This window comes from Adiantum capillus-veneris, chromosome 22 (assembly GCF_014529385.1).
Source record: "Adiantum capillus-veneris isolate H3 chromosome 22, ASM1452938v2, whole genome shotgun sequence".
NCBI classification, from domain to species: domain Eukaryota; kingdom Viridiplantae; phylum Streptophyta; class Polypodiopsida; order Polypodiales; family Pteridaceae; genus Adiantum; species Adiantum capillus-veneris.
In genome coordinates, this window is record NC_140952.1 from 5,794,774 (window position 1) to 5,821,490 (window position 26,717).

A 26,717-nucleotide genomic window follows, 5' to 3' on the forward strand; every position below is an offset into this window, starting at 1 on the left:
TTTCTCAAAGGCAGTACCATGTAGTGGTGGATGTCTATAGCTACCAAGCCGCACACTCCAAGGACTTTGCAAGCTTTCAAGAAATTTTTTGCTCGAAGTTACATGTCTTTAGACATCTTCCTTTGAATTGCAACTTCTTTTTGCAGAGTGGGGTATCTTGAAAGGTTTTCCACACGGAAAACCTAGCAGATTACAACCTTAAATTTTTCGACATCTCTTAGCATGTGTCTCTTCTCGAGCTGATAACCTTGGAGTTCCAATGTGATTGGTATATCTAGGGGCTACCATTACCGCCACAGGAACACTATCTGTCGAGGCTTGTTTCGACTATTCAAGAGTCTATGGACCATGCTACGGTCGGCTACAACCTTATGGAAGAAATCTAACCCTAATTTTGGTGCAGGTTTCAGGGTGGAAAAGTAGTCGTCGTTTTGAGCTCAACTGATGTCGAGAATGCTTTCAGTTTTTTGAACTTTGTTTGAGAACTTGTTTGGTGATCCTGTTTGGAATTTTTTTGTGAAGTGAATGGTATTTGTTTTGAACCTGTCTTGGTGCCAATTTGAATTGTTTGACTCTGGTTTTAATACTAGTTTCAATGATTGGTAATTTTAGTCCTAGGTGGAGAAGTGATAAATGTTGTTTAGCTCAACTGATGTCGAGAATGCTTGCAGTTTTTTGAACTTTGTTTGAGAACTTGTTTGGAATTTTTTTTGTGAAATGAATAGTATCTGTTTTGAACCTGTCTTGGTGCCAATTTGAATTGTTTTACTCTGGCTTTAATATTGGTTTCAATGATTGGTAATTTTACTCCCGGGTGGAGTAGTGAGAAATGTTGTTTTGGTATTGTCTGAACCTTTGAACATCATAGACAGGATGTCTTGGGAGCCTTTCGTTGTATGCTAGAAAAGATTGGAACAATGCAGACGGGATGTCTGCGGAGCGTTTCGTTGTATGCTTAAACTATTAGGTAAAGGCGGTGTGCTTCACCGTGCTTTTCCTGTGTCCGCCGGCTAGTGTCCGGTCACCCATATTTATCTCCTTATTCTTTATACATACGAAGAATAAGGAGCTCTCGCTCATTCTCACACAGTGCTCATACAGTGAGATTTGGGAACTCCACCCACATCTTGTGTACTCTCTCTCTCTCTCTTCCCTTCTCACTCTCCGCACACGCACCGCATTCACAATTGGTATCTGAGCTTTGGCGATGCGTGTGACGGCTTCCCTACGAGACAGAGACGACGGAGCTTGGCTATGGCGGCTTGAGCTCGACAGAGGTGGATACAACTCGATGGTGTTAGATCTCACCTTTTTAGGTTATGCGTGATGGGAATGGAATCGTGCTAGCTAGGGTGGATGAAAGAGAAACATGCTGCACACAAGTGAGTGTGTGATGCACCTGATAGAAGCCATGTGACTGAAACCATGATGTCATCTGCCCATACCAACATGGTGTGTCCTCCTGTAGCGCTAGCTGTCGGGATGAATCAAGGGCTATCCGAGCATATCTGTCACTACGGAGGTCCCATAAATTATGCATGAAGGAAACTGATCTAGTAAGGGCCTCAACTACGAGAGTGGGGACAACTAGCTCGGCTTGAATAATCTCATATGGAACTGAAGCCTTAGCCCAAATCAATTGAGAGATCATAGAGACTAGAGGCCTCTCCATACATCTCCATCCATCATTGCTACCAGATCTGCCATGGTGGTCCATTGAGGGTCCCCAAATCCGAACCCCATAAAGCATAGCTGAAGCCACTAGAGTGTCAGAAAGCCACAACTTCGTTCAAGGTTCCTGAAACTGAACGTGCGAACACATCTTTGGATACCCCAATCTAATGCAGTTTGCGCATCAATCTAGCTCTAGGCACTGTATCGAATGTTTTGCGGAAATCCTTAAAGCAACAATAGAGCTATCTCCCATGTGATCTCCCCTCCTCAATAATGTCTCTAAGTGTCAGAATATGATCAAGAGGAAAGAAACCTCTCCTGAAACCCGCCTATCCTGCTATCTGTACACCCTCTCTCTTTGCCCATCTACTCAATTGCTGCTCAAGGATAGATGCATACAACCGTGCCAATGTGTGTACAATCATGATAGTGAAGTAGTTCCAAGGCTCCATGGGTTCCCTTGACTTGAAGATAGGTACGATAGTGGACAAACTCCAAGTATCAGGTAGGCCCTCGTACATGGCATGATTGAACATTACTGCTAGAAGCTCTGTCAGAAGATCTCTAGCATGTATAAAATGCTCTCCTACTAGGCCATCGTGATCATATGCTCTCCTTGTCTTCATCTTGTCAATGGATTTTTTTTTTCCGAGAAAAAGATCCTTCTATTAGTTACTGAAACTGCCCATAGGGCTATAACCACCTCTTCAAGAGAGGGCTACAACAACCATGGTGGGAGACTCTCCCAATGAAAAAAGCAGCATATGTACAATGGGGCTAAATCAAGAAATGGGGGGAGGGAAAAGCCACACAGGTGGTCGGTAGTGCCATCGAAGTACACCCTGGACCATGGTGTAGAAAGGCCCAGGATGCTAGAGTCGAAGGAAAGCCTCTCGGCGCTCCCGCATGTGGTCGGAGCTGCCCTGTATTCCCTCCAACTTTCTGCTGAGAGTGTGGATCAACTCTAGCCAAAAATCGCGAACAGTCTTTGCTGGAGGCACATGGCGAGCCTCAAAGATGCGGAAGCAACAGGCCCGCCAGATGAACCAGAGTGTCAGGCCACTAATGAGCTCCCAACACTCCTCTCTCTCACTACACCACTCCTGTGGAGTAAGCTCCGTAAGCAGGCTAGAGTGTAGGTCGCCCCTCCTGCATCACTATCATCCTACTAGCGGAAGATATCTCAAACTGAAGTGCCGGGCCCGTGAGGGTGGACCAAGCCGCTGCTCCCCAAGTGTACTGTCAAGCTGTGGAGAGTTCAGGCATCAGCCGAAGAGCTCGAAGCCACACCTGCTGGGCTGAAGGACAGTCCCAAAGACAGTGACGTTGACTCTCCACACGATGGTCACAAGCTGCACATGCGGCCGAGAGACCACTATACACTAGCCAGCTCCCAACTGCTGTAGCTCTGTGTGCGACTAGCCACTGAAACAGGTGACTCGCCTCGGCTGTCTGGAGTCCCACAACCTCTGAATTCAGCTGTGAGACCCTCCTCCTGCCAATGAGCTGTTGCAGCAGGACGGGCCTCTCTCTGTGCTGCTAGTATATGACGTCCGAGTCGAACAGTGTACTGAAAGAACGGGACGCCTGGGTGGTCTGTAGAAGAGAAAGGGTCCCTCCAGAGCCACTCACCAGGATCCCACTGTACTCGTGCCACTGGACAGCACTCCCAAGCCCATAGCCTCCAGTGTCCAGTCTCAAGAGCTGCTAGGTTAGGATCGATGACACTAGTCCTCCCACAGATGCCCACTACTCGGATCCTCTGCCACTTGCGGGGCCGCTACTGCAACTCGCTGTAAGCGACCCCCACCCTGAAGCTCCAAGAAAAGGGATGGAACAGTCTCTGAGCAGGCCCTGACTGAGATGAGAACCTCCAGTCGTGTGAAGGCTCCCATCCACCTGGGTGCTACTGGTTCAAGAGGCGTGAGCCACTCAGCTGGAACTTCCTCTGAGATGTCCTGGCACATGCTTTGCACCTCTCTCATGCCTTGTAGCTTGGAAACTCTGCACGTCCTCTGACAAGCCTGTAAACTCTAACCAGTCACCTAAAGAGCGCGCTGGACCCGCTGCCATGGGACCCCAGGAAACATGAGGCCAACTACCAACCAAGTGGCCTCTCTGAGTGCTAACCATGGGGGTTCTAGACAAGGGGTTGCCATAGGCTCTCCTCCGTGCAAGTAGGCTGTCTCTGCTCCAAGCCTCGCCGCAAGAGCTCCCAAGATCGAAGCAAGCTCACAGCGAAGCGATCCTCCAGTCTCTTGCTCAAACCAACTCTGTGCATCTCTGTGAAGATCTATTTGGTCGAAGGTCGCCAGGGGCCTCCAGCCTAAGGCACCCTAGCACGAAGCCGCTGTAGCAAGAACTCCTTCTAGGGCTCCTCACCTGGAAGAAGTCCTCTGACTATGAACTTCCCAAGAAGGGCTCTGCTCTACTGTGCTGGGTCAATGATCCCAAACCCTCCCTGTGAACAAGGAAGAGTGATGATCTGCCAAGCCACTTTGGCTTGAGCTATCTGAGTGTCACGTCCTGACCAAAGGAAGTTCTTGATCAGCCTCTCAACATGGCTGATACAAGAACTCGAGAAGATCCAACAAGGAGTGATATATCACATAGTCGCCAACAACACCTGGTTGGCCACTACTACTCTGCCAGCCAAAGAAAGTCGTGTTGAGCTCCAATGTAGCAACTTCCTCCTCATAGACAGGAGGAGGGGAGCAATCTGCTGCTCGGGAGACAAGTCCAAACCAACCTGACAGCCCAAGTACCGAACTGTAGTCCCTGAGGGAATCCACCTAAAACCCTCTCCTGGCATCCAATCGGGTACAGGAGCACTACCAACCGAGAAAGCCATTGTCTTTCTCCAGTTGATCAGTGTGCCCGATGCACAACAGAAGGTCTCCAGAGCCTGCTCACACTTGTGAAGGTTGGCCTCCTCGCCATCTAAGTACAAGGCTAAGTCGTCGGCAAACTGAGCGTCCAATAGCTCATCTCCCCGAATAGGGAGTGCTAAGCCCCGTAGACCAACCTCATGCGACACCAAAAACCTGCCCATCGCCTCCGCATAGAACAGAAAGAGGAAGAGGGCAAGAGGATAGCCCTATCTAACGGAACGTGTGAGCATGAAGCGATCACGTCTACCTCCTGCCAAAAGTACCTGACCGTGAGCCTGTCTGTACAAAGCTGACACCCCTCTAATCCAAGCATCTGAGAAGCCCATCCTGCTAGAGTGCCCTCTAGAAAGTCCCAGTCAACTCTGTCGTATGCCTTCTCAAAATCGACAAGAAGAATCACTAGGTCCTCACCATGGAGCCGTGCTAGGACAGAAGCCTCCCAAAAAGTAAAGATGTTGTCAAGGATACTGCGTTCCTTGACAAAACTTGTCAGAGTTCCGTGTACAAGGCTCTCTAGAAGTGGCTGAATCCTCAAAATCAGAGCCTTGGCAAGAATTATGTAGGCTGAGTTGAGGATGGTGATGGGGTGTCACTGTCGAATCTCATCCAAGGAGCCATCCTTCTTGGGAATGAAGTAGATCAAGCCCTCACTCATGTTGTCAGGCATTACTCCTATGTGCAAAATGTACTGAAAAGCACTACAGAAATATGGGCCAAGCAGGTCCCAGTACTCTAAGAAAAAACTGGGAGTCAGCCCTAAGAGCCGTGTGCAGCTCCTCAAGCTGAAGTGGCAACTCAAACCTCTGATGCATCTCCTCAGTAACAAGACAAGGCATCTGTGGCCAAACCTGCTCCCTGCATGCATCATGACGCTCTGATTGGGGCTCCGCAGACAGTAGCTCACGGTAAAAGTCAATAGAAACTGCACGCATATCCTCGGGCTCTGAAGCAACTGACCCTTCGGGCCTCCGCAACTGACTGACCTTGGCATGCGAATGCCGAGGTCCCACTGCCTCAAAGAAAGCACTAGTCACTTTGTCGCCCACCTGTATCCACTGAGATGCCTGTCGGTGGAAAGCAAACTCATGTCACCTCTCCTCTATGCTAATAAGCTCCTGTCGAGCCTGCTGTAGCTGCTCCTCCAACCAAGGACTGTCTGGATGCTGCTCCTGCATCCTCTGTAACGAAGCAATGCCCCGTCTGAGACGCTGCTCCTCCTCTCTCGCTGCTGCAACCCGGCGAGCCAAAGACTCCTGGAGAAAGAAACGGCTAATCTGAGCTAGTCCTGCGGCGGCCACTCTGTCAGCAGGAGAAACCTGCCTGTCCAAGCTCTCTATCCAGAGAGCCTCTACTCGCTCTCTGAGTGCCGAGTCCAACAAGACCCTCTCTAGGATGCGAAGCATCATGCTCCCTCTCCTCTGCCTGTCTGCCACTGTGAGGATCACTGGTGCATGGTCCGAGAAGGAGGTCCTTGTCAGAATGCCAACTGTCCCTCCCAAGTCACTGAAATGGTCACTAGTGTAGAAGCGATAGATGCACTCCTCCCACTCTGCAGTCCGAACGAGAGAAGGCAAGGCTGTCTCGGGGCCTCACAAAACTAGAGTGCTGCCAAACATCAGAGACCCTCAGAGTCATACGAAACCTCTCCCAAGCTTCCATCTCAACTCCATGTACAGTAACATGGCTACCACCAATCCTGTCAGAAGGGTCCTCCAACATGTTGAAGTCCTCTCCTATGCACAATGTGTTTTGCCTGCGGCAGAGACTCAACTATCTGTGACCAAAACTCTCCTCGAGCACTCGCCACATTGGGCGCATAGATGTTCAGGAACCCCCCAAGGCAACCTTGAACCTGCATAGTAATCCAGTGAGCCCTGCGTGGGACAATAATCCCTCTGCCCACAATGGCTTGCTGCAAAGAGTCCACAATAGTCATACATACCTCACCCTAGATGCCTCCAGGTCCAAAAGCAGCTGACCAAAAAGTATCATATCGTCCACGCAAGAGCTGACCACAACGTCTAATGCGGCTCTCACACAGATGGTGCTCCTGAAGCATAAGGAGAATCTCTCCTCCCACAAGGCAGCGCTGAAGCTCCTGATGCTGTCGGCCCCGTTGACGTTGAAAATGGGGCCCACCTAGTTCTTGCACTTCCATGAGACGATCCTCATGGGGAGTGAGAGAGAACAGATGCTGCCGTAGCAGCTAGACAAGCTATCTTCGAGGCTGGCTTGGATGGGCAGTAATCCGCATCCGAGCGTCCTCTAGATACGCGTGACTGCAATGAGTGTTTGGCCCAAGCCCAAGCAGAGTGATCCGTACGTAAAGTAACCTACTCTCTCCAGGAGTCCTCATGAATGTGTACATAGCATGGCAAGCATTGTGTATCGGCAAATAAGTAAACCACAATGTGTCTACATCCTACTGTATTTGGAGGTGTCACCGCAAACTTGGCCAATCGTCACAAAGTCTGAAGCATGTCTGTAACTCCTAGTTCTCCCATGTGGTGAGAGAACTCTAGGACCTGTGTATGCAACCATCCCAACACTGAGTCGAAAGTCCACTCAGTCTGGTCCCTGCCGCAAAGGGGAAAGAAGAAGCCAACTGCTGCTGAGTCTAAGGCCTCTGTCCCTCTAGCTGCAAGGAACAGAACATGGACCCTGAAGCAGGCTGCCTCATGGTCTTCTGAGGGGTCACCGAGAAAACGAGTAAAGTCGTAGTCAAAGATGTTCCATCGGCACCGGATGTCGATGATCGTCAGATCGTGAGGGATAGCTGCAAGGGGAGACGTCTGTACCTGTAGAGGGGGTCGCAAGAAAGGCTGTCCCTCTCTCACCAAGTGACTCGTGGCAAAGGCGCTGCCAAGAGATCTCCTAGCAGCCGGAGAAGGCCTTGCCCTTGGGTCGACTGTGGAATTGAAGCGAGAGGGGGGGAGTAGGAGCAGGGGGGAGCGGTGGAGAAGAGGGGTGGGGGGGAACGACAGAGGTAGAGTGGCGGGGGGAAAAGGCACCGGGAGCAGGAGGCGGGGGAGAGGATGATGACGAGGGGGGGAACTCCGAGGGGGGAGGGGCTGTCGAGGGTGAAGCTGGGGTGGGGGCGGGAGAAGGGACCTCATCCTGCTCAAGAGGACTAAACCGGTTCCCCGTGGAAACCCACTGCTGCTGAGTAGGCGCCTGAGGATCACTCTGAGTGCCAGGCTGTCGCTGTGGCCCCTGTCATTGTCGACCACGGGTCGCTGCCATCCCTCCTTCGCTGGAGCCCCACGCTCAGAGTGTGGCTGTGCATGTGTGCGCTGTGTCTCTGGTTGTGGCTGCTGACCAGCCCTTGCAGGCTGGAGTTGAGTCTGTGGTGTAGCTCGAGGCCTCCTCCGTGGACAGGCCTTCGCAAGATGGCCCATCTGTCGACAAATGAAGCACTGGTTCGGGAGGCCCGAATACTCCACACTCTGTCTAAACCACCCCCTACTCACCCGAGACAGAAGAACGACCTTCGGGAGCGTGTGAGTGTCTCTGACCAAAACGCGAACTTAGGGAATGCCGGCCGCCGTGGCAGCTACTGAGGCTGCCGTGCGAGGTGTCTCCAGGACAGTCCGAATGGCTGAGCCTATCCTGGACAAAAGTCGTAAGTACTCCCTCCGCAAACCCGGAAAGCTGATGGAGATGGGGATGTCTGCCTCCTCTACAATAATATCCGAAGTAGGGTCGAAACCATGCCTCCACTGTCGAAAGTGGGTTGTGCTGCTCGGATGGTCAATGGACTCATGGCGATGACCTTGGACACCATCTCGGAGATCGCAAACTCGATCTGATAGTAACCTCGTCCGAGAATCTGTACGTCCAAGATCTTGCCCACCTCTGCGAGAAGGTGGGCTTGGAGAAGGTCACGCAGCTCTCCTTTGCTAGGTCGGGTGCCGAGAATATTGTAGATGACAGAAGTCGCCTGCAAGTGTTCTACCTTTGCAGCTAGGCTCGCTTGCTCTGTCGGTGAAAGAGCAAGTCGAATGGTGGGCTCAGCGGGGTCGGGCGAGGGGGCTTCTGACGAGTCCCTTTGTGGCGGACCTGGAGCCTCCATCTGTGTCTACTGCTGTGGCGAAGAAGTGGACGGAGAAAGGACTCTGCAACCGAGCGCGCCGAGCACTGTCCAAAGAAAATGCCCCAGAGCCAATTGCAGGGTGACTTCGGGAACGAGGAGGGGGGGGGGGGGGGGGAGTGGATAATGCGGGCAAGGGGGCGCAAGCTCAAAAGGCAGCGGGCAGGGGTGGGGCGGCGTGAGAGGGGGCAGCCGGCGGGAGTGCAGCGCGTAGCAGGGGGGAGGGGGGCGGGCTAAGCTGCCGCGTGCGAGGACAGGCGGGGGTGGGGGGAAGCGCGAGGGAGGGGGAGGGGAGCGCGAAAGCAGTAGCAAGCCCGTTGCTGTCTCTCTAGATGTTATCTCTCAATTTTATGATAAGACATCATCATCACCAAGGACCTGTCAATGGCTTTCTTTACCATCTCAGCGGTAAAGAAAGCACGTGTGTGGCCATGGCTCTGGCGGATCTGGAAGAGGTGGCTGTCCCCAGAACGTGTAGAGGGATGATGCATACTGACCCCATACCTCTGTAGAAGTGATGACTGGTGAGAGAGAGTGCTCATGGAGGAGTCGCCATGCCTCGCCTGAATCCTGGCTCAAAAACAACTGATATAAATCCTGCGCTAGTCGAGCTAGAAAGGCCCTCATCTTCCGGCGTACCAAAATTATATGTTAGAATGCGAGCTTCTTATATAGGTTTCATAGAGGGTGACATCATAGCTACATTGTGGGATTGAACATCATTATATACATCATCATCCTCAGTGGAAAACTACACATGCTATCATGTGGACCACCACAGAGAGAGTATGTCTGGTTTTACAAAGATAGGTTCTTTATCTGTAGGGGTTGATGTTTCTCCTGGATGTAGCAAGACAATGGGTTCTTTGTTCTGTGTGTGGTATAGGAGGAGTACCTAATGGATTTGATGTGGGTGGTCGCGACTTTGTGAGCCTCTCTACCATCTACTTCTCCCAACAAGTACTTTTCCTACATGGACTGGAGTTTGAGAGGGAAATGGAGAGAGATATGCCTTTGTAGGATCCTCATTGCAGCAGGATCAGGCAATTGCTCGAGCTTCCTTATTAGAGCAAAGAGAACCTATCCAGTTCTTTGGAGTTACGGAGTGGACAGCGAGGATTGTTCATCTTTGTGATTGTCACAAGACACATCTATTATGTTGGCTTCTGACATTGTGAGCATCGATATGGGACGTACCCTCTACATCTGACTTGCTTCTAGCTTGCCATTGGTGGACATGATTGTCTATTTAGAGCATTGCTAGGTTTACTTTGAGTAGTGCTACTAATGGACTTGTCAGATGCCTGCATTCTCTACTATGGCCGTGGTTCATGGATTCGTCATGCACTCTGGGGTCAGGACCTGAGAGAGGGTATTAAGATTTTGGAGGGTCATCTTCTAGGTATATTTCTAGATCAGGAAGTGAAGGCTCCTTGTTTCTGTGACCAGTCTTCTGTGGCTAGTCTCTTTTGATTGGGTCTAGGACTGAGTGGGTGATTGGGTGAGTGTGATCCATTGAAGGTATGCCATATTCAGTTAGCGGTGCCTTTACTGTAAAACAGGCTCTAACACCTATCTACTCATTCTTGACCACCATCCCAAGCTCTTGTGGAGTACAGGGTAAAATCATCTCGAGAGTTCTCAGAAAGAGAGGGAGAGAAAGAGAGAGTAGAGGGAGAAGCACGAGCAATATAAGGAACCTTTGCAGCTCTTTCTTCTTTGGTGTTTTCTTTGCCTTTGTTGTCGTAAGGTTCTTTGGATTCGTCTCTATTTGATAAAAAATCGACTTCTTGGAGGGATCGTGTTTCACAAAACGTTCTCTTGAGGATGAACATCCTCTGTCAAAATCACATGCAAGACAGAGACACATTTGCCTTGTCCTGTTTCATGCGACCATGATCTGCATTGTCTATGTCGAATGTTTCATATGCAACCAGGGTTAACATTGTTTGTCTTCAAATTTGGTTTCAGGTACTTGCAGAACAATAATTTGTCAGGGGAGATACCAGCTGCTCTACTACAACGCCAACAGGCATCACTGTTAACGTTTGAGTGCGTCTTTGATCAGCTAAAAATTCAATTAAAGAGAAAGGGAGTGCTTTCTAGGCTTGCTTGTGCTTGAGAAGACTTGTTCTGAAGGGGTTTTTGATGTTTCATATTATGCACATCTTGTGACATGAGTTTTTTGGTCTATCTAGATATTCAGGAAACCCTTTGTGTGAGAGCAACAGTGCAGATTGTGTCCCTTCACCAGGGTCCCCGTCAGGACCCAATGGCAGTCCCCCTTCCCTCCCATCAAAAAAGAGCAGCACTGGAGCAATTGTAGGAGGGGCTATAGCTGGAATTCTGGTGGTGGCCATTGCTATTTGTATTGCTGTCTACTGCTGTTGTTTCAAGAAGAAACCCCCTGTACAGAAGGATCCCAAAGTCGATGTTCCTCGAGAAGGAGGAGTTGAAATAAATCAAATATATGAACACTCAGGTACATAATTCAGCTCTCAACTGAGACTCTCTCCAGTGCATGTTTCTCAAAAGGGCAGATGCAATGCGCAGCTCACTAAAGGCACTCTCTGAATAACAAAGGGATGCTGCCAGTAAATCTTAAAGCATGTTTCTTTGTTTTGTTTCTCAAAAAGGCAGATGCAATCCACAGCTCACTAAAGGTACTCTCTGAATAACAAAGGGATGCTGCCAATCCTTAAAGAGTCATTTGGGTCATGTTTTTGTTTCTTGGCTTAGCAAGAAACAACCAACAATAGAAGGAAAGCCTTACCAAAACAGATATTCACAGCCTCTGTTTTCCCGAGCTTTAACCGTCTATCGTAGCTTTCTGCTATGACATCTCAAAGGTTATCATGTCTTTGAAGTCCCTGCTCTGTATCAAGCAATCAAAACTACATTTTCAGCATTAAGGTTAAGGTGGTTAGAGTTTCTACATGTAGATTCCACAACCCTTCCTAGTGTACCTCACGAGGGCGTAAAGGACAATTGCCACTTCAAAAAAGAAACACTGGTCTTGTTGATTTTAGCAGAGATGATTGCAATCAGACGGAAATTCCAACCAAAGTCTCTTTACTTACTGAGTTTAGATTAGTTAAGGACATGTGTGATGAACAATGTGGATGATTTTGAGTGATGGTGCAAAGCAGAGTTAAAAGTACTCGTGGGTGAGCTTCTTGTTCTTCTTTTCAATTCAGGAGCTTGCTGGGGGTGACCACTCACTTGGCTTTTTTCTTCTTCTTTTTCTTTTCATGGATGCCAGTTCCCATGCCGAAGCTCGCCGTTCAAGAGTTCTCCTTTGAAGAAATCAAAATCATCACAAATAATTTCCGAACCAAGCTTGGTCAAGGGGGATTTGGTCCAGTGTACAAAGGCTGCCTTCAAGATGGTCGCTTTGTTGCTATCAAAGTCGCCTCAAATACTGCAAACCAAGGAACAAAGGAATTTGTAAACGAGGTAACTAGCACAAGCTGTATTTGTTACTTGCTCAAATATGAGTTTGATTGTTTTGTGAGTCCTTGTGCATACACAATTTGATTGTTTTGTGAGTCCTTGTGCATACACAATTTCACTTTTTTTATTCTCTTATGGTCGTTCTAATCCACCAAACCATTAAAAAATAATTGCACTTCTAATCTGACATTTCTTTGCAGGTTGATCTTCTATCACGGATACACCATAAAAATCTTGTGGGGCTCCTTGGTTTTTGTAATGAACAAAAGCTGGTACTTGTTTATGAGTTCATGTCAAGTGGGTCCTTGTTTGATTGTCTTCATGGTGAGTTCACAAAAGGTCTACTTGCAACAATGGGAATTTGTGAGTGCAGCATGGTAGAGTTGAAATGCTCTAACTTGTTTCCTTTCTATGAAGGCCCATATGCAACGGCTTCCCCCTTACCATGGCGCACACGTTTGAGGATCATGGTCGATGCTGCACAAGGTAATTCATTTGAATAGACTGGTTTTTTGCTTGCATGTACGCACACGTTTTTGCATACCATGGTAGTCTGCTTGCACATGTGTCTATGTCTGTGTCTACATTGCATGATGCTAGTGCTGTGCACATTGCGAAGTTTCTCCTTTTAGACATGAGATATGAAAATGCAGGCTTTGATTACTTGCACAATGGATGCAACCCTCGAATCATTCATAGAGATATCAAGAGCAGTAACATTCTACTGAATGATAAGATGGAAGCTAAGATATCAGATTTTGGAATCTCAAGGGACTACATTAGGAGTGAAACTGGAGCCCCGCCGACGACTTTGATGGGTAGCATGGGGTACATGGATCCTGAGTAAGTACAACTTCGCTGACACTGCCTTGTTTCGTTCTCATCTTTTTGTCTTCCCATTTTCACCTCACCCTTCAAAGAATATGGTTATGGTGATAAGTTTCTCTCTTTGAGCATTCATCTTGTTGCTGCTGGGTAGCAAATGTCCTTCTTTGCAGCAGCTCATTACGTTGTTTGGAAAATAACATGAACATCATCAATGTTACAGGTACATGTCCAGTATGAAATTGACAGAGAAAGTCGACGTATATAGCTTTGGAGTGCTGCTTTTTGAGGTTGTAAGTGGCCAGACAGCTATTTTCAAAGACAATTCTCACCAGCCGACCAATATTGTGGAGTGGGTAATGTTGTCAGACTTTCTCCTTTATCATCTGATATATATATTTTGAAACTCAATATATTTATTTTAAGCTTTATTTTGGGAAATTCATGTGTTGAAACACAGCATCCGACGCTTATTACAAATAGACATGGAAAAAGAAGTACGAAACAAATTTCTCCTTTTTATTTAGAAATAAGGCCTCATACTCATCCCTTCCACTTAAGGATAAAACATTATCTGCAGTTAGCCTTCATTTACCGATACAGTTGTTCATTATCGTCCTTTTACTCCCGTAGTAGTCACAACTTTGTTCTATTATTATTATGGAATAATAAGATTTTCCTCATTGCATTCACAGTCAACACAAATGCCCAGGATTGTCTTCAACAAGCATGTAGCGTCAATATTGTCACTCTTGCTCTGTCAACCCAAAATGTGGTTTTTTGAATATCTTATTGTCTAAACAAAATCTCCCATGATTTTGCATGAACAGGCAAGAGCCTCCATTAACCGTGGGGTGATTGATGACATTGTGGACCTGTCTCTACATGGTCAATTCGATGTCCAGTCAGTTTGGAAAGTAGCAGAGGTTGCATTGGCATGTGTCGAGATTCCGAGCTCCAAGAGGCCCAAGATGAGTGAGGTTTATAATGAACTAAGAGAAGCTGATAGAATGGAACTTGAAAGTGAAGAAAGGCAGGCTATTGACCAACCTTCAGTGGAAATTCACAGGTAATAGCAACTATAGCACTCTGTCCTACACACATGTCAGTGCAAGGTAAGGTTTATTCACCAATAACTCTGTAATTGCCATGATCACCTTAGAGGACTAAGCAGTTCTAAAGAAAAAGCCCATTGATAGTGGAGTTATACAAAAGGACAAGGTGATTATTTCATGGATTGTACTTTCCTTCTGGCATTAGCATGTACTTAACCTATGTGATTTGAGTGCTTATATCTCCCTGCTTAGCTTATTCCAAATTCAATTGTGTTGTGTATCTAGACTTATTTTCAAGCTAATATAAATTTTATCCCAAAATTATTGTCTTCAAATCAAGGAAGACCCACAAAGAACATGGCAAAGAAACATATAGTGACCATTAATTAATAGACAACAGCAAGCACCCCTTGAATCGTAAGTTGCACGAATGACTTTTTCGTGTGGCCATCCACCCACACACACACACACGTTTTTGTTAATCTTCGAGATTAATTTACAAGTGGGAAACCTCAAGGCGAGGCAACCCCACAAAAAAGAGCAGATACAAAAATGTGAACACAAAAGTGTTCATCTACGAAAAAGGGCTAACAACATTCATAGGAAAGTTGATGCATGTATGAAGTGATATCACCTACTTCCCAAGCAAAGCGTAAAGATTGCCTAAGGGAAAGCTTGAAAAATTGAAAGGGTTCTGCATCAGCGTGAGAGAACATGCAACTGTTGCATCAATGCCATAGGGTCCAATAAGCCCAAAATCTAACCCACAAAGAAAATTGTAAATCGTTATGAGGAAGGCGAGAGAATGCCGAAAGCCCAAAACCTTAAGTGGAAAACCATTGAAAAGAATTGGAGCTGCATGCCAATTGCTATACTACGAAGAAATTCTCTAGTAATGCAACAATCCCAAAGGAGATGACCTAACAGTCTTCTTCACAGCCGAGCAACAAACACAATGGGAGAGGTAGATATGACGTGCACTGAGAAAAGAATCCACTAAAAGAACTCCAATCCACAACTTATCTCAACATGGAGAGCTTGGTTTCTAGGTCCACCACTTGTCCAAGTTAATATAAAAGTGATTCAAGGTTTACAACTTGTGAAAGCAAGGATCCATTGAGGAATACAATCCACTTGGCTATTTTTCCTTAATTTATTGCATGTGACATTCAAGCAAGGTCCACTTCTAATCTAGAACTTCTTAATTTGAGGCATGGGGCATACATAAAATATGCAACATATGCTCTATTGCCTCATAGGAAGGTTGGTTTCAAGGTGCACTTATCCAAGCTAGCCTATCTTGGAGAAATGATGGAGCTTTCTTCTCTCCTTGTTTCAATGGAGACTAGCTTGGACAAGTGGTGGACCTTTGCTTCTCTCTATGTTTCAATAGAGTTAGCTTGGACAAGTGGTGACCTTGGAACAAAACCCCCATGTAAAACATATCATGGGTATTCCAAGTGATTAGAAAGATTACCATTTAAGATATAACCTTATAGGTTGGACAATTGGAGCCTAACTTGGAGAAATGGTGGAGCTTTGATTCTCTCCATGTTTCAATGGAGCCTATCTTGGAGAAATGGTGGAGCTTGCTTCTGTCCATGTTTCAATGGAGCCTAGCTTGGACAATTGGTGGACCTTTTCTTCTCTCTATGTTTCAATAGAGTTAGCTTAGACACGTGGTGGATCTTCAAACTAAACCAACTACTATTAATGTTTCCTAGCTTGGACAAGTGGTGGAGTGTTTCTTCTCTCCATGTTTCAATGAAGCTTAGCTTGGACAAGTGTTGGACCTTAAAACAAAACCCCTATGTACAACATAGCATGGATTTTCTAGATTTCAATGGAGTCTAGCTTTAACAAATGGTGGAGCTTGCCTTCATCCATTTTTCAATGAAATTAGCTTGGGCAAGTGGTGTACCTTGTAACAAACCCCCCAATGTACAACATATCATTGGTTTTCTAAGTGATGGGAAGGAATACCATTCAAGATATAAACTTATAGCTTGAATAAGTAGTTGACCTTAAAACCAAATTCATCATAATACAATGAAATACAGGTCAGCCAATTCCTAAATCTTGAGACCAAACCTCCCATGCTATTAGAGATCATATATTGGATAAGTGGTGGATCTTCTATTATTTTCCCATGCCTACTTTAGACAACCGGTACACTTTGCATCTATAAAGGTTTGACGAGTGGTGGAGCCTTGTTTCTATCCATGTTTTAATGGATCCTAGCTTGGACAAGTGGCGGACCTTGGGAAAAAGCTTCTATGTACAACATATATGAGATTTTTCATGTTTTAGTGGAACCTATCTTCGACAAATGGTGAAGCTTGCTTCTCTCCATGTTGATTTTGGAACTACCTTAGACAAGTGGTGGAGCTTTGCTTTTCTACTCTTCATAATACAATGAAGTATAGGTTGGTTACATGGTGAATCTTAAGTCCAAACCTCCGATTTTACTAGAGATGATAGGTTGGACAAGTGGATCAACCTTCTATCATGTCTCCATGACTATATTAGACAATTAGTAGACCTAGCATCTCTCTATGTTGTCTAAAGATGAGCTTGGACAAGTGATGGGCCCTGCTTCTCTCTTCCCTTGGTTTACTAGTTTGAAGACTCAGTATATATACTTTCTTAGATCTAGCTTGAACAAGTGGTGGACCTTGTATCCACAATCTTAATCCATTACAAAAAAGTATATAAAAAAATAACATAGGAATCTTGGTTTGAAGGTCAAGCAATTAGGTTCCAAATGCACATAATAATATATTTTTCACCCATAAGAAAAGAAAGTTAAATATGTTATTTCATACCAAATTGACAAAGGTAACGTCTAAGAATTCTAGCTTTGCATCTTGTTAGATCTAAACCTTCATCAAGGCGACATGCATGTATACATCAACTTTCAAGCCATTCAAGAATACATGCACTTAGATTCCATAGTTTTCTTTTAAAAGTCTTTTAGGTTCTAAAACTCTTTCACATAAAGGATGTAATGATAAAATTCTTGAAGCAAACATTTGTGCTTAAGAAAAAGATCCCTCTCATATATTTAAAGTCCATGAATTCTCTGATTCACACTTACAAGTTTTATTTTGACATCAAACATCAATTCTCTCCTAGTTACAAATAAATGCAACCTCGATATGAATTGACAAAAAATGAATTTCTTTTACTATATGATCCAACATAGGCCCCAATCAAATAAAAAATGAGTCCCCAAAAATATGGGTGCACTCTAGCAATACATCAGAGTCCCCTTACAATAGGATGCACTCTAATAGTACATTGAAGTCCCCTTAGAGTAGGGTGCACTCCATTGAAGTGTTCATAAAATTGACACACCTTTGTTTTTTTTTAAAAAAGACTATATCAAATTATACAAATGTTGAAAGATACACACTAGAATAAAAAAAGCATCTTATGGCCATATTTATTCAATGATTTCGTGTTGACAAGTACACACCAAGGACATAATTTGTCTCAAAATCACTGTACTGGTTTACAATTGTGTTGTATGTATAGACTCTCTTATCTTTTTCATACAACCATCCTACCAACCATGGAATTATGGTTCTCTGCAAGAAGTTTTGAAGTTGCTCGGAATTTTGCCTCCACATCTTTGGAAATATAAGATATGTCCTTGGCATGTTCCACATCACCCTATGTGGAGCGTCATAAAAAATTAAGGTATTGTTTGCATCCAAATCCTCAAATATCTTCCAAATATCACTCAAATTTTTGTGATAAACCCTTGTAAATCGTAACATGATATTTGGATTTTGGCAATTTTTGTTACTCATAAATACCTTGAACTTGGTATACTGCTCAGGAAAACATTTTTGTGTGATGCGTTGCACCCTTGTTAAGTTATAGCAACTCCATATCCATAGCTCAAAGTATTCAGCACAAAAATCCAAAAAACTTTGTGCGTCTGGTCGCACCACATGATAAACTTCATCTTTATCCTCCACAAGTCGTATGTGTTGAGCCCAAGCTGGCATAGAATCTCCATGTTTCATTTCAATTGTCTTGAGAAGTAACCTCTCTAGATCCAAGATAAGTACTCTTTTGATGTCCTTGAAAGCAAGTGGTAGGTGATAAGGAGGTGGTTGATTCCTTGGACAAGGTCTTGGAGGAGGTTGGATGGGTAATTAAATAGTTTTCTTCAATTTATGCCAACATATAGCCAATCCATTTATCTGTAATTATTCTGAAATTAAAGAACAAGAATACTTAATGCAAACACAATAATAGACATGAGTTTTACATTGTCTACCCTAAGGTTTTATTAGATACCAAAATCCATCTATGATCTACTCATTAATAGAAAGAAAGTCAAATTAAAATCCTGACTCTTTTTTATGCTACACTCTCTCTTAGTCTCAATACCATGGAGTTCAACTAGACTTAAGTCAAGTAATAACTACTACTTGTTGTTAAAGGTATGCTTGAAGTGCATAAGGCTTAACCAATGCTCTAGTGTGGAATGGGTATTTATGTCTCAAGGTCTACCACTTATCCAAGAAAAGATCCATTTAGATATCATTTAGATATGGAAACCCAATTTTTATTAATATAATAATATAGAGTGGACAAGTGGTGAATCCTGAGACCAAACCACTCATGCTACTAGGGATAATAGGTTGAACAAGTGGTGGATCTTGAATGTAAACCCCCCATGTACAAAGTATCATGGGTTTAGGGTATTTCAATGGACCCTAGCATCTTGGAGACATGGTGGAGCTTACTTCTCTCCATGTTTCAATGGATCCTATCTTGGATAAATGGTGGAGCATCATTCTCTCCATGTTTTAATGGAGCCTAGCTTGGACAAGTGGTGGACCTTTGTTTCTCTCTATGTTTGAAGAGATTTAGCTTGGACAAGTGGTGGACCTTGGAACAAAACCCCCATGTAAAACATATCATGGAAATTACAAGTGGTGAGAAAAAATACCATTCAATATATAACCTTATAGGATGGACAAGTGATGGACCTTAACACCCAATTATTCTTAATATAATGACATAGAGTGGACAAGTGGTGAATCTTGCGACCAAACCTATTAGGAAAAGTCGGTTGGACAAGTAGTGGACCTTGAATGCAAACCCCCCATGTACAAAATATCACTCATGCTACTAGGAATAATTTGGTATTAAGGTCCATGTTTCAATGGAGCCTAGCTTGGACAAGTGGTGGACCTTTGTTTCTCTCTATGTTTCAATAGTTTAGCTTGGACAAGTGGTGAACCTTGGAACAAAACCCCGATGTAAAGCATGTCATGGGCATTACAAGTGGTGAGAAAAAATACCATTCAAGGTATAACCTTATAGGCTGGACAAGTGGTAGACCTTAACACCCAATTCCTCTTAATATAATGACATAGAGTGGAAAAGTGGTGAATCGTGAGACCAAACCTACTAGGGATAATAGGTTGGACAAGTGGTTGATCTTGAATGTAAATCCCCCATGTACAAAATATTATGGGTTTTGTGTATTTCATGGAGCCTTGCATCTTGAAGACATGGTGGACCTTACTTCTCTCAATGTTTTAATGGAGCCTATCTAGGAGAAATAGTGGAGGTTCCGTCTCTCCATGTTTCAATGGAGCCTAGCTTGGACAAATCGTGGACCTCTGTTTCTCTCTATGTTTGAATATGGTTAGCTTGGACAAGTGGTGGATCTTGGAATGAAACTTCCATGTAAAAAATATCATGGGCATTTCAAGTGGCGAGAAAGGATACCATTTAAGATATAACCTTATAGGTTGGACAAGTGGTGGACCTTAACACATTGTTCTTCTTAATATAATGACATAGAGTGTACAAGTGGTGAATCTTGAAACCAAACCACTCATGCTACTAGGGATAATAGGTTAAACAAGTGGTGGGCCTTGAAATAAAACCCCCTAGAGTGTTTCAATGGAGCCTAGCTCGGAAACATGGTAAAGCTTGCTCCTCTGCATGTTTCAATGGAGCCTATCTTGGATAAATGGTGGAGCATCATTCTCTCCATGTTTCAATGGAGCCTAGCTTGGACAAGTGGTGGACCTTTGTTTCTCTCTATGTTTGAATAGAGTTATCTTGGAAAAGTGGTGGACCTTGGAACAAAACCCCCATGTAAAACATATCATGGGCATTACAAGTGGTGAGAAAAAATACCATTCAATATATAACCTTATAAGTTGGTCAAGTGGTGGACCTTAACACCCAATTATTCTTAATATAATGACATAGAGTGGAAAAGTGGTGAACTTGGGACCAAACCTACTAGGGAAAATAGGTTGGACAAGTGGTGGACCTTCAATGTAAACCCCCCATGTAAAAAATATCACTCATGCTACTTTGAATAATTTGGTATTAAGGTCCATGTTTCAATGGATCATAGCTTGAAAAAGTTGTGGACCTTTGTTTCTCTCTATGTTTCAATAGAGTTAGCTTGGACAAGTGGTGGACCTTGGAACAAAACCCCCATGTAAATCATGTCATGGACATTACAGGTGGTGAGAAAAAATACCATTCAAGCTATAACATTATAGGTTGGACAAGTGGTGGACCTTAACACCCAATTCCTCTTGATATAATGACATAGAGTGGACAAGTGGTGAATCATGAGACCAAACCTACTAGGGATAATAGGTTGGAAAAGTGGTGGACCTTGAATGTAAACCCCCCCATGTAAAAAATATCATGGGTATTCGGTATTTCAATGTATCTTAGCATCTTGGAGACATGGTAGAGCTTACTTCTCTCCATGTTTCAATGGAGCCTATCTAGGAGAAACGGTGGAGGTTCCTTCTCTCCATGTTTCAATGAGCCTAGCTTGGACAAGTGGTGGACCTTTCTTTCTCTATATGTTTTAATAGAGTTAGCTTGGACAAGTGGTGGACCTTGGAATGAAACCCCCATGTAAAACATATCATGGGCATTTCAAGTGGTGAGAAAGGATACCATTTAAGATATAACCTTATAGGTTGGACAAGTGGTGGATTTTAACACATAGTTCTTCTTAATATAATGACATAGAGTGTACAAGTGGTGAATCTTGAGACCAAACCACTCATGCTACTAGGGATAATAGGTTGGACAAGTGGTGGACCTTGAATGTAAAACCCTCATGTACAAAATATTATGGGTTCAGGGTATTTCAATGGAGCCTAGTTTGGAGACATGATGGAGATTTCTTCTCTCAATGTTTCAATGGAACCAATCTTGGAGAAATGGTGGAGCATCCTTCTCTCCATGTTTCAATGGAGCCTATCTGGGACAAGTGGTGGAACTTTGCTTCTCTCTATGTTTCAATATAGTTAGCTTGGACAAGTCGTGGATCTTGGAACAAAACCCCTTTGTAAAACATAGCATGGGCATTACAAGTGATGAGAAAAAATATCATTCAAGATATAACCTTATAGGTTGGAAAAGTGGTGATGGACCTTGACAAGTGGTGAAGGATACCATTTAAGATATAACCTTATAGGTTGGACAAGTGGTGGACCTTAACACCCAGTTCTTCTTAATATAATGACATAGACTGGATAAGTGGTGAAGCTTGAGACCAAACCACTCATGCTACTAGGTATAATAGGTTAGACAAGTGGTAGACCTTGAATGTAAACACCCCATGTACAAAATATCATGGTTTTAGGGTGTTTCAATGGAGCCTAGCATCTTGGAGACATGGTAGATCTTGATTCTCTCCATGTTTGAATGGAGTGCTTTTTTTTTGCGAGCTTTTCAATTCGAGCTTTTTTATGAAATGTAAAACTATTTTGAACTTTTTGATTTATTTAAAGCATTTTTCCATTTTGTTTCAACATCTTTTACATTCTTGCAATTCACCTAGAAACATCACCTCACATTGAATAATTAAATGCCCAAACTTACTCTCTTTAAATATGCTAGTCGAGAGAGAGAGAGAGAGAGAGAGAGAGAGAGAGAGAGAGAGAGAGAGAGAGAGAGAGAGAGAGAGAGCATTCAAAGAAATCTGTATTCAAAACAAAGCTTAACAAGGTATCTATATTAGTGTTTCATATGGATGTTAGAAAGAGTAGATAGTTCACAAAAGCAATGCAATTTAAATTACTTCAAGAACATGCACAATAAAACCCTAGATGTCCTATGTCAACATTCTTGAAACAAAAAATAGAGTGTGTGTTCAATAATTGTTTCAAAAAACTATGGATGTGATACTAAACTCTCTTTTCCACATATGGACCACAAACCACCTTTTTGAGACACTCCTCATAGACTATGTCATCCCCCTCCAAGCACAAACAATATCGATAAACCTCACCACATGCCTTGCCAAGACCTCCACATCCTGAAAACACATCTAGTACATAATCTGAGTCATCCGTGAAGGTTGCCAGGAGCCATCTACACATGAAAATTTAAAATATGTAAGTCATTTTTCAACTATAAATTAAAGCTCAATTTACATTAAAATGATTATCTTCTCACCTGTAGAAGTCGGGTGACCTCTCTGGTCCACCTCTGATAGGTATATCAAGAACAATGGTGCGTTCTAGATGCTCCTCCATTAAAAAGCTTTGTGATGCAGGAAACATGCGAGGAGAGACTTTCTCTCCTGCCTCCCTATTGTATGTGGGTGTAGCAACATCCGCTCGACAAAAAACTCCCATCGTGAGATCAATTACCTACATATAAGCATACATTGTACACACTTAAATCAAAATCAAGTTAATAATGCAATCTTTCACAACAACATGGTATTTTGATTCACCTCCTCTAGGGTATCTGGGTGTCTATATCCCCCATTACACATGAGAGTCCATGTGCGATGAAGTCATAACCCAGTCTTTATAGCATGGGTAATAATCTCTCCAATATGTTGTGCAAGACATAGAGTCACGAAAAAGCCTTCATCTGCCAAGAAAGGTTCTGCTACATCCATCACACCTTGCACAAGAGAAGGCAAAAATATATTCCATTGTGGAATTTTTTGCTTAATCCACCTTTGAAAAGATGTTTAGAATGAGTTTCTCAAGTGATATGGATCAAAACAAAAAGCATAAACAAAAACTTTGAGTAACCTGCTCGAATTGGGCCTAAACCATCCACCAACAAAGAAGTATGGAAATCGGCAAAGATAAAACGAAACACCTCACGACAAGGTGCTTCACAATGGTGATACAAGACAAGACTTTGAGTGCTCAGAAATTATTAATGCTACACACAAAACGTTTGTTGCTTAGTACACCATCCACCTTGAACATTCTATTGATGTTGATAACACAAGCCACAAAACCTTTCTTTTACCTTTGAATGGCAAAATCATCATTAGCCATATCAACTAGAAGAGCATCTACCACAGTCAAAAATTGAAAGCCTACAGTTATTCATTAAAAATTTATCTTAATTACAAGTAATATAGAATTGTTTTGCACTATCAAAAAATAAATATTTAAATAGTAGAAACTTACCGGTATTCCATGAGGTTGGTTGCCTTGATGAAGTTGATCGCTCCAAGATTGACTCAACCACTATTGAAATGCTTTTTTCATTGCTTTCTTTAGGCATGTCAATCTTTAGCCCTCCTAATGGATAAGTTGTTTTGTTGTGTTCACCCATGTTTGACCCACTCACATGATTATGGTGCTCTCTTTGAAGAGGTAGTGAGTGATTTCTTTCTTGTGTTCTTTGTGAGCCCCCATCCACGGCCAAGTCATGATTGTGATCCATGTCTTCTAAGTGCTCTAAAGAAGCAGATTGGTTTTTATCTTTGTCTTTATTCTCTTCGACAAACTCTACCACAAGAAAATTTTAATGATATAATGAAAATTAATTTAGCATTTACAAACTCAAGTCATTTATAAAAAACTAGAACATACTTTCTTGTGCATTTTTTCATGCATGAGAGAGAGAGAGAGAGAGAGAGAGAGAGAGAGAGAGAGAGAGATCAAATGCTAACGAGTTCAAGAATGGTGGACTTGAATGATAATAGGAAAATTGAATATTATAATAGAAGAATGTAATAATATGAGAATAAAGAAATTGAATATGAGAATAAACTTGATGTAAAAAGAAAAAGTGTTATACTTACTTGCATGTAAGTCTAGTTCTTGCTTTGGGATCACCCCCAAAGGGTAGTCTAACCACCATGGGCAAATTCTACACTCCCACATAGAAATACCCTTCTCTACCATAGAACCGGGATACATGGTATTTTCATCCTCTAGCTTTGACCAATCTTCAGTAACCATAGGCATAGTAGCAAGTGTACCGTTTAAAACACATTCACACATCCATCTACACCATAACAACATTTAATCTCTTGAGCAAAATAATTTCAATAAGAGCCAAAGACATTGTTGGTTCATGAAATTTCACCCATAAAATTCTTTGACAAGGCTCTTGTAGCTCAAGCATTTTGGAGGAGTCCCCTGCACTTTTAATATCTCCTAAAAGTTGAGGAAAATCTTGCAAGCCATGATTTCTTAATTGCACCTATGGTAGTCATTCAAATCATAAAACAATGCAATAAAATCCACGTTTATTAGAAAAAAGTGACCGGTTTAGAAAACAACCTTGAAAAAAGCTTCAAATCCATCTGGCAATTTGAACTCTTCAACCTCCAACCTTCTTATTATCAACAAAGCTTCATCATGCATGTGAGCCCAATAAACTTCTTTTCTAATGTAAGCCCTAAAGTGCTTCACATCACCAAAGTGGGAAAAGACTTGATCATTGGCCTTTGTAAGACTCATAATCTCCAATATATATTTTTTCCTTCATTAAAGACCAAAATATATCAAAAACATAAACACCATCTTATATAAGTATATTCATATACCATTCATGTAGAAATTTTTCACTATGAGAAATTTAACTCTCTTTTAATGTCACTATTTTCATTAGAATCTTAAAACATAAACAAAAAACTAGTAAAAAAGTATTGAAAAGTGTGATACCTTTCAGAAGGTAGTTTTGAGGAGCACAAAGAATTTAACTTGTCTCGTGTGATTTTTACCATGGATGGATCATCCCACTTCACATCAAAGAGCAACTCAAAAAATTCCTCTCCATGAACTGGATTGGCAATTGTCAAAAATGTATAACCTCTATCCTTCAATCGAGCTTCTTCTTGTTTAGTTGCCTTTTGCAATCGCCTTTCAAACTCCACCTTATCTAATCCAAGAGATTTCAATTTTGCAGTTTCCTTTGAAATAAATGCATTAAAATCATCCTACATAACCACAACTACATTCAATGAATGAATCGTAAAAAATCTTTAAAAATGTATATAGTTAATACTCAATTCAACAATTCACCTTCCAAACTGGTTGAGAAATCAACACACAAGGAGAATTATACCAAGGAGGAACTCCTTGATATAATCTACTCTCAACTGCCATCTCTATCTCAGCCCACTTTCTGTCCTCTTGAGCGAGACGTGCAAGAATGCTCTCTTTATTGGCGATACCAAATTTTTGGAACGTGTATATCTCGTGCCCAAGATTTGGTTTCACTGTTGATCGCGAAATGCTACAATAAATATAAAAAAAAATGAAAAAAAATAGTTCAAAGCGAGATTAATTTAGAAATACAAAAAGACCACAAATTTACAACTTACACATTAGTGGTGTCAAGAGCAAGTAATAGTTCGGCCTCTTTTTTTTTTCTACTTCCAAAAATTGGCATCTCACACTCACATGATATTCCTCATTATCATGCCATACTTGACAAAAGAACACCAAATTAGCCAAAAAAGAAGGTACAACTAAATCTAACAAACAATTAGTGCATCGATGTTAATTCTTACCTTCTTTTATGCGTCACATCCATGTTTTCAGCCGATGGTTGCCATCCCATACCAAAAACAGACGCCCTCGAAGCTCTTGCCACTCCTTACTGAGATGATTATCAAATGAAACACTCTTAGCTTGCCAAATAGGATCCCAAATACCTTCCACAAGAGGAGTGATAGGCATGTAAGAGCCAAAGTAATCTTTCACTGACACCAAAAAAGATCCCATTGTATCCAAGTAAGCAACATTGTCAAAACTAGGAATCAACCAAGATGCAGAATCTGTAGCCACTCGAACAGCCTCATGAGCAACCAAACGACATAGAGGTATAAGTGGAGGGTTGCTTCTTCGTTTTAAGTAAAATTTACTTAACACATCCTTCATAATCCCCAACGGGATTTTTTTTCCCAAGTGTCGAGAATGTTGGGCCACATCATCCTCACCTATACCATCAGACTCTGTTAAATCTTCATCTTCAACATCCTCACCTGTTTCAACCTCCACTGTCAGCTCTCGAGACTCGTCTCCTTTTACATCATCCCCACTCTCCAAATGGTTAGAACCTTCCTCCACGGCAGCTTCATCATCAACAAAGAAGCATTTTCTATGTCTCTTTCCCCCTCGTTTGAAATGAGGACTACGAGTAGCAACTGCATGAGAAGATGCCTCTTGATCGATTGGATGCCTTCTCTTGGAAGGACCAGATCTCAAGGTCATGCATGGAGAATCAAACGTTCTCTTGATTGACTTGCTGCCTCGTCTTTTGGGAGCCATAAATGTCTACATCAATAAAGATTTGAAAAAGCATTATACATCACGATCATTCAAACAATGGCTACAATTTGCACCACTTGTTAATGCCGCTACATTTCATGCCAAACACCATAATAACACGCATTTAATTGAACTTCCATTGCATTTGAAAATCTCTGGCCTAAATTTGTGTGAA

General features: G+C 43.0%; 3 protein-coding genes across 4 annotated transcripts in view; 1 reads left to right on the forward strand and 2 right to left on the reverse strand.

The window, feature by feature from the left end:
* Nucleotides 1–14,268, forward strand: part of LOC147428870 (putative LRR receptor-like serine/threonine-protein kinase At1g67720) — a 39,872-nt gene extending 25,604 nt beyond the window's left edge. Inside the window, exons 8-15 of one of the 2 annotated variants that reach the window (XM_086494937.1) lie at nt 10,627–10,707; nt 10,854–11,137; nt 11,918–12,111; nt 12,309–12,432; nt 12,526–12,594; nt 12,762–12,951; nt 13,157–13,289; nt 13,764–14,268. In XM_086494937.1, the coding sequence (XP_086351063.1) occupies nt 10,627–10,707; nt 10,854–11,137; nt 11,918–12,111; nt 12,309–12,432; nt 12,526–12,594; nt 12,762–12,951; nt 13,157–13,289; nt 13,764–14,006 (1,318 nt within the window). In that variant the 3' untranslated portion in view covers nt 14,007–14,268. The remainder of the gene's footprint in view (nt 1–10,626; nt 10,708–10,853; nt 11,138–11,917; nt 12,112–12,308; nt 12,433–12,525; nt 12,595–12,761; nt 12,952–13,156; nt 13,290–13,763) is intronic. The other variant, XM_086494938.1, reaches the window with a different exon arrangement.
* Nucleotides 14,269–22,176: 7,908 nt separating this feature from the next.
* Nucleotides 22,177–26,542, reverse strand: LOC147428871 (uncharacterized). Its single transcript, XM_086495604.1, has 6 exons — nt 26,212–26,542; nt 24,351–24,421; nt 24,180–24,271; nt 22,744–22,765; nt 22,461–22,657; nt 22,177–22,376 (listed from the first exon to the last, which is right to left on the reverse strand). Exons 1-6 carry the CDS (start codon nt 26,540–26,542, stop codon nt 22,190–22,192), a joined length of 900 nt encoding a protein of 299 aa, XP_086351730.1. The 3' UTR covers nt 22,177–22,189.
* LOC147428872 (uncharacterized) lies at nt 23,276–23,702 on the reverse strand. The gene is made up of 2 exons (XM_086495605.1): nt 23,444–23,702; nt 23,276–23,349 (listed from the first exon to the last, which is right to left on the reverse strand). The coding sequence occupies exons 1-2, from the start codon at nt 23,700–23,702 to the stop codon at nt 23,276–23,278; spliced, it is 333 nt and encodes a 110-aa protein (XP_086351731.1).
* Nucleotides 26,543–26,717: the final 175 nt, after the last annotated feature.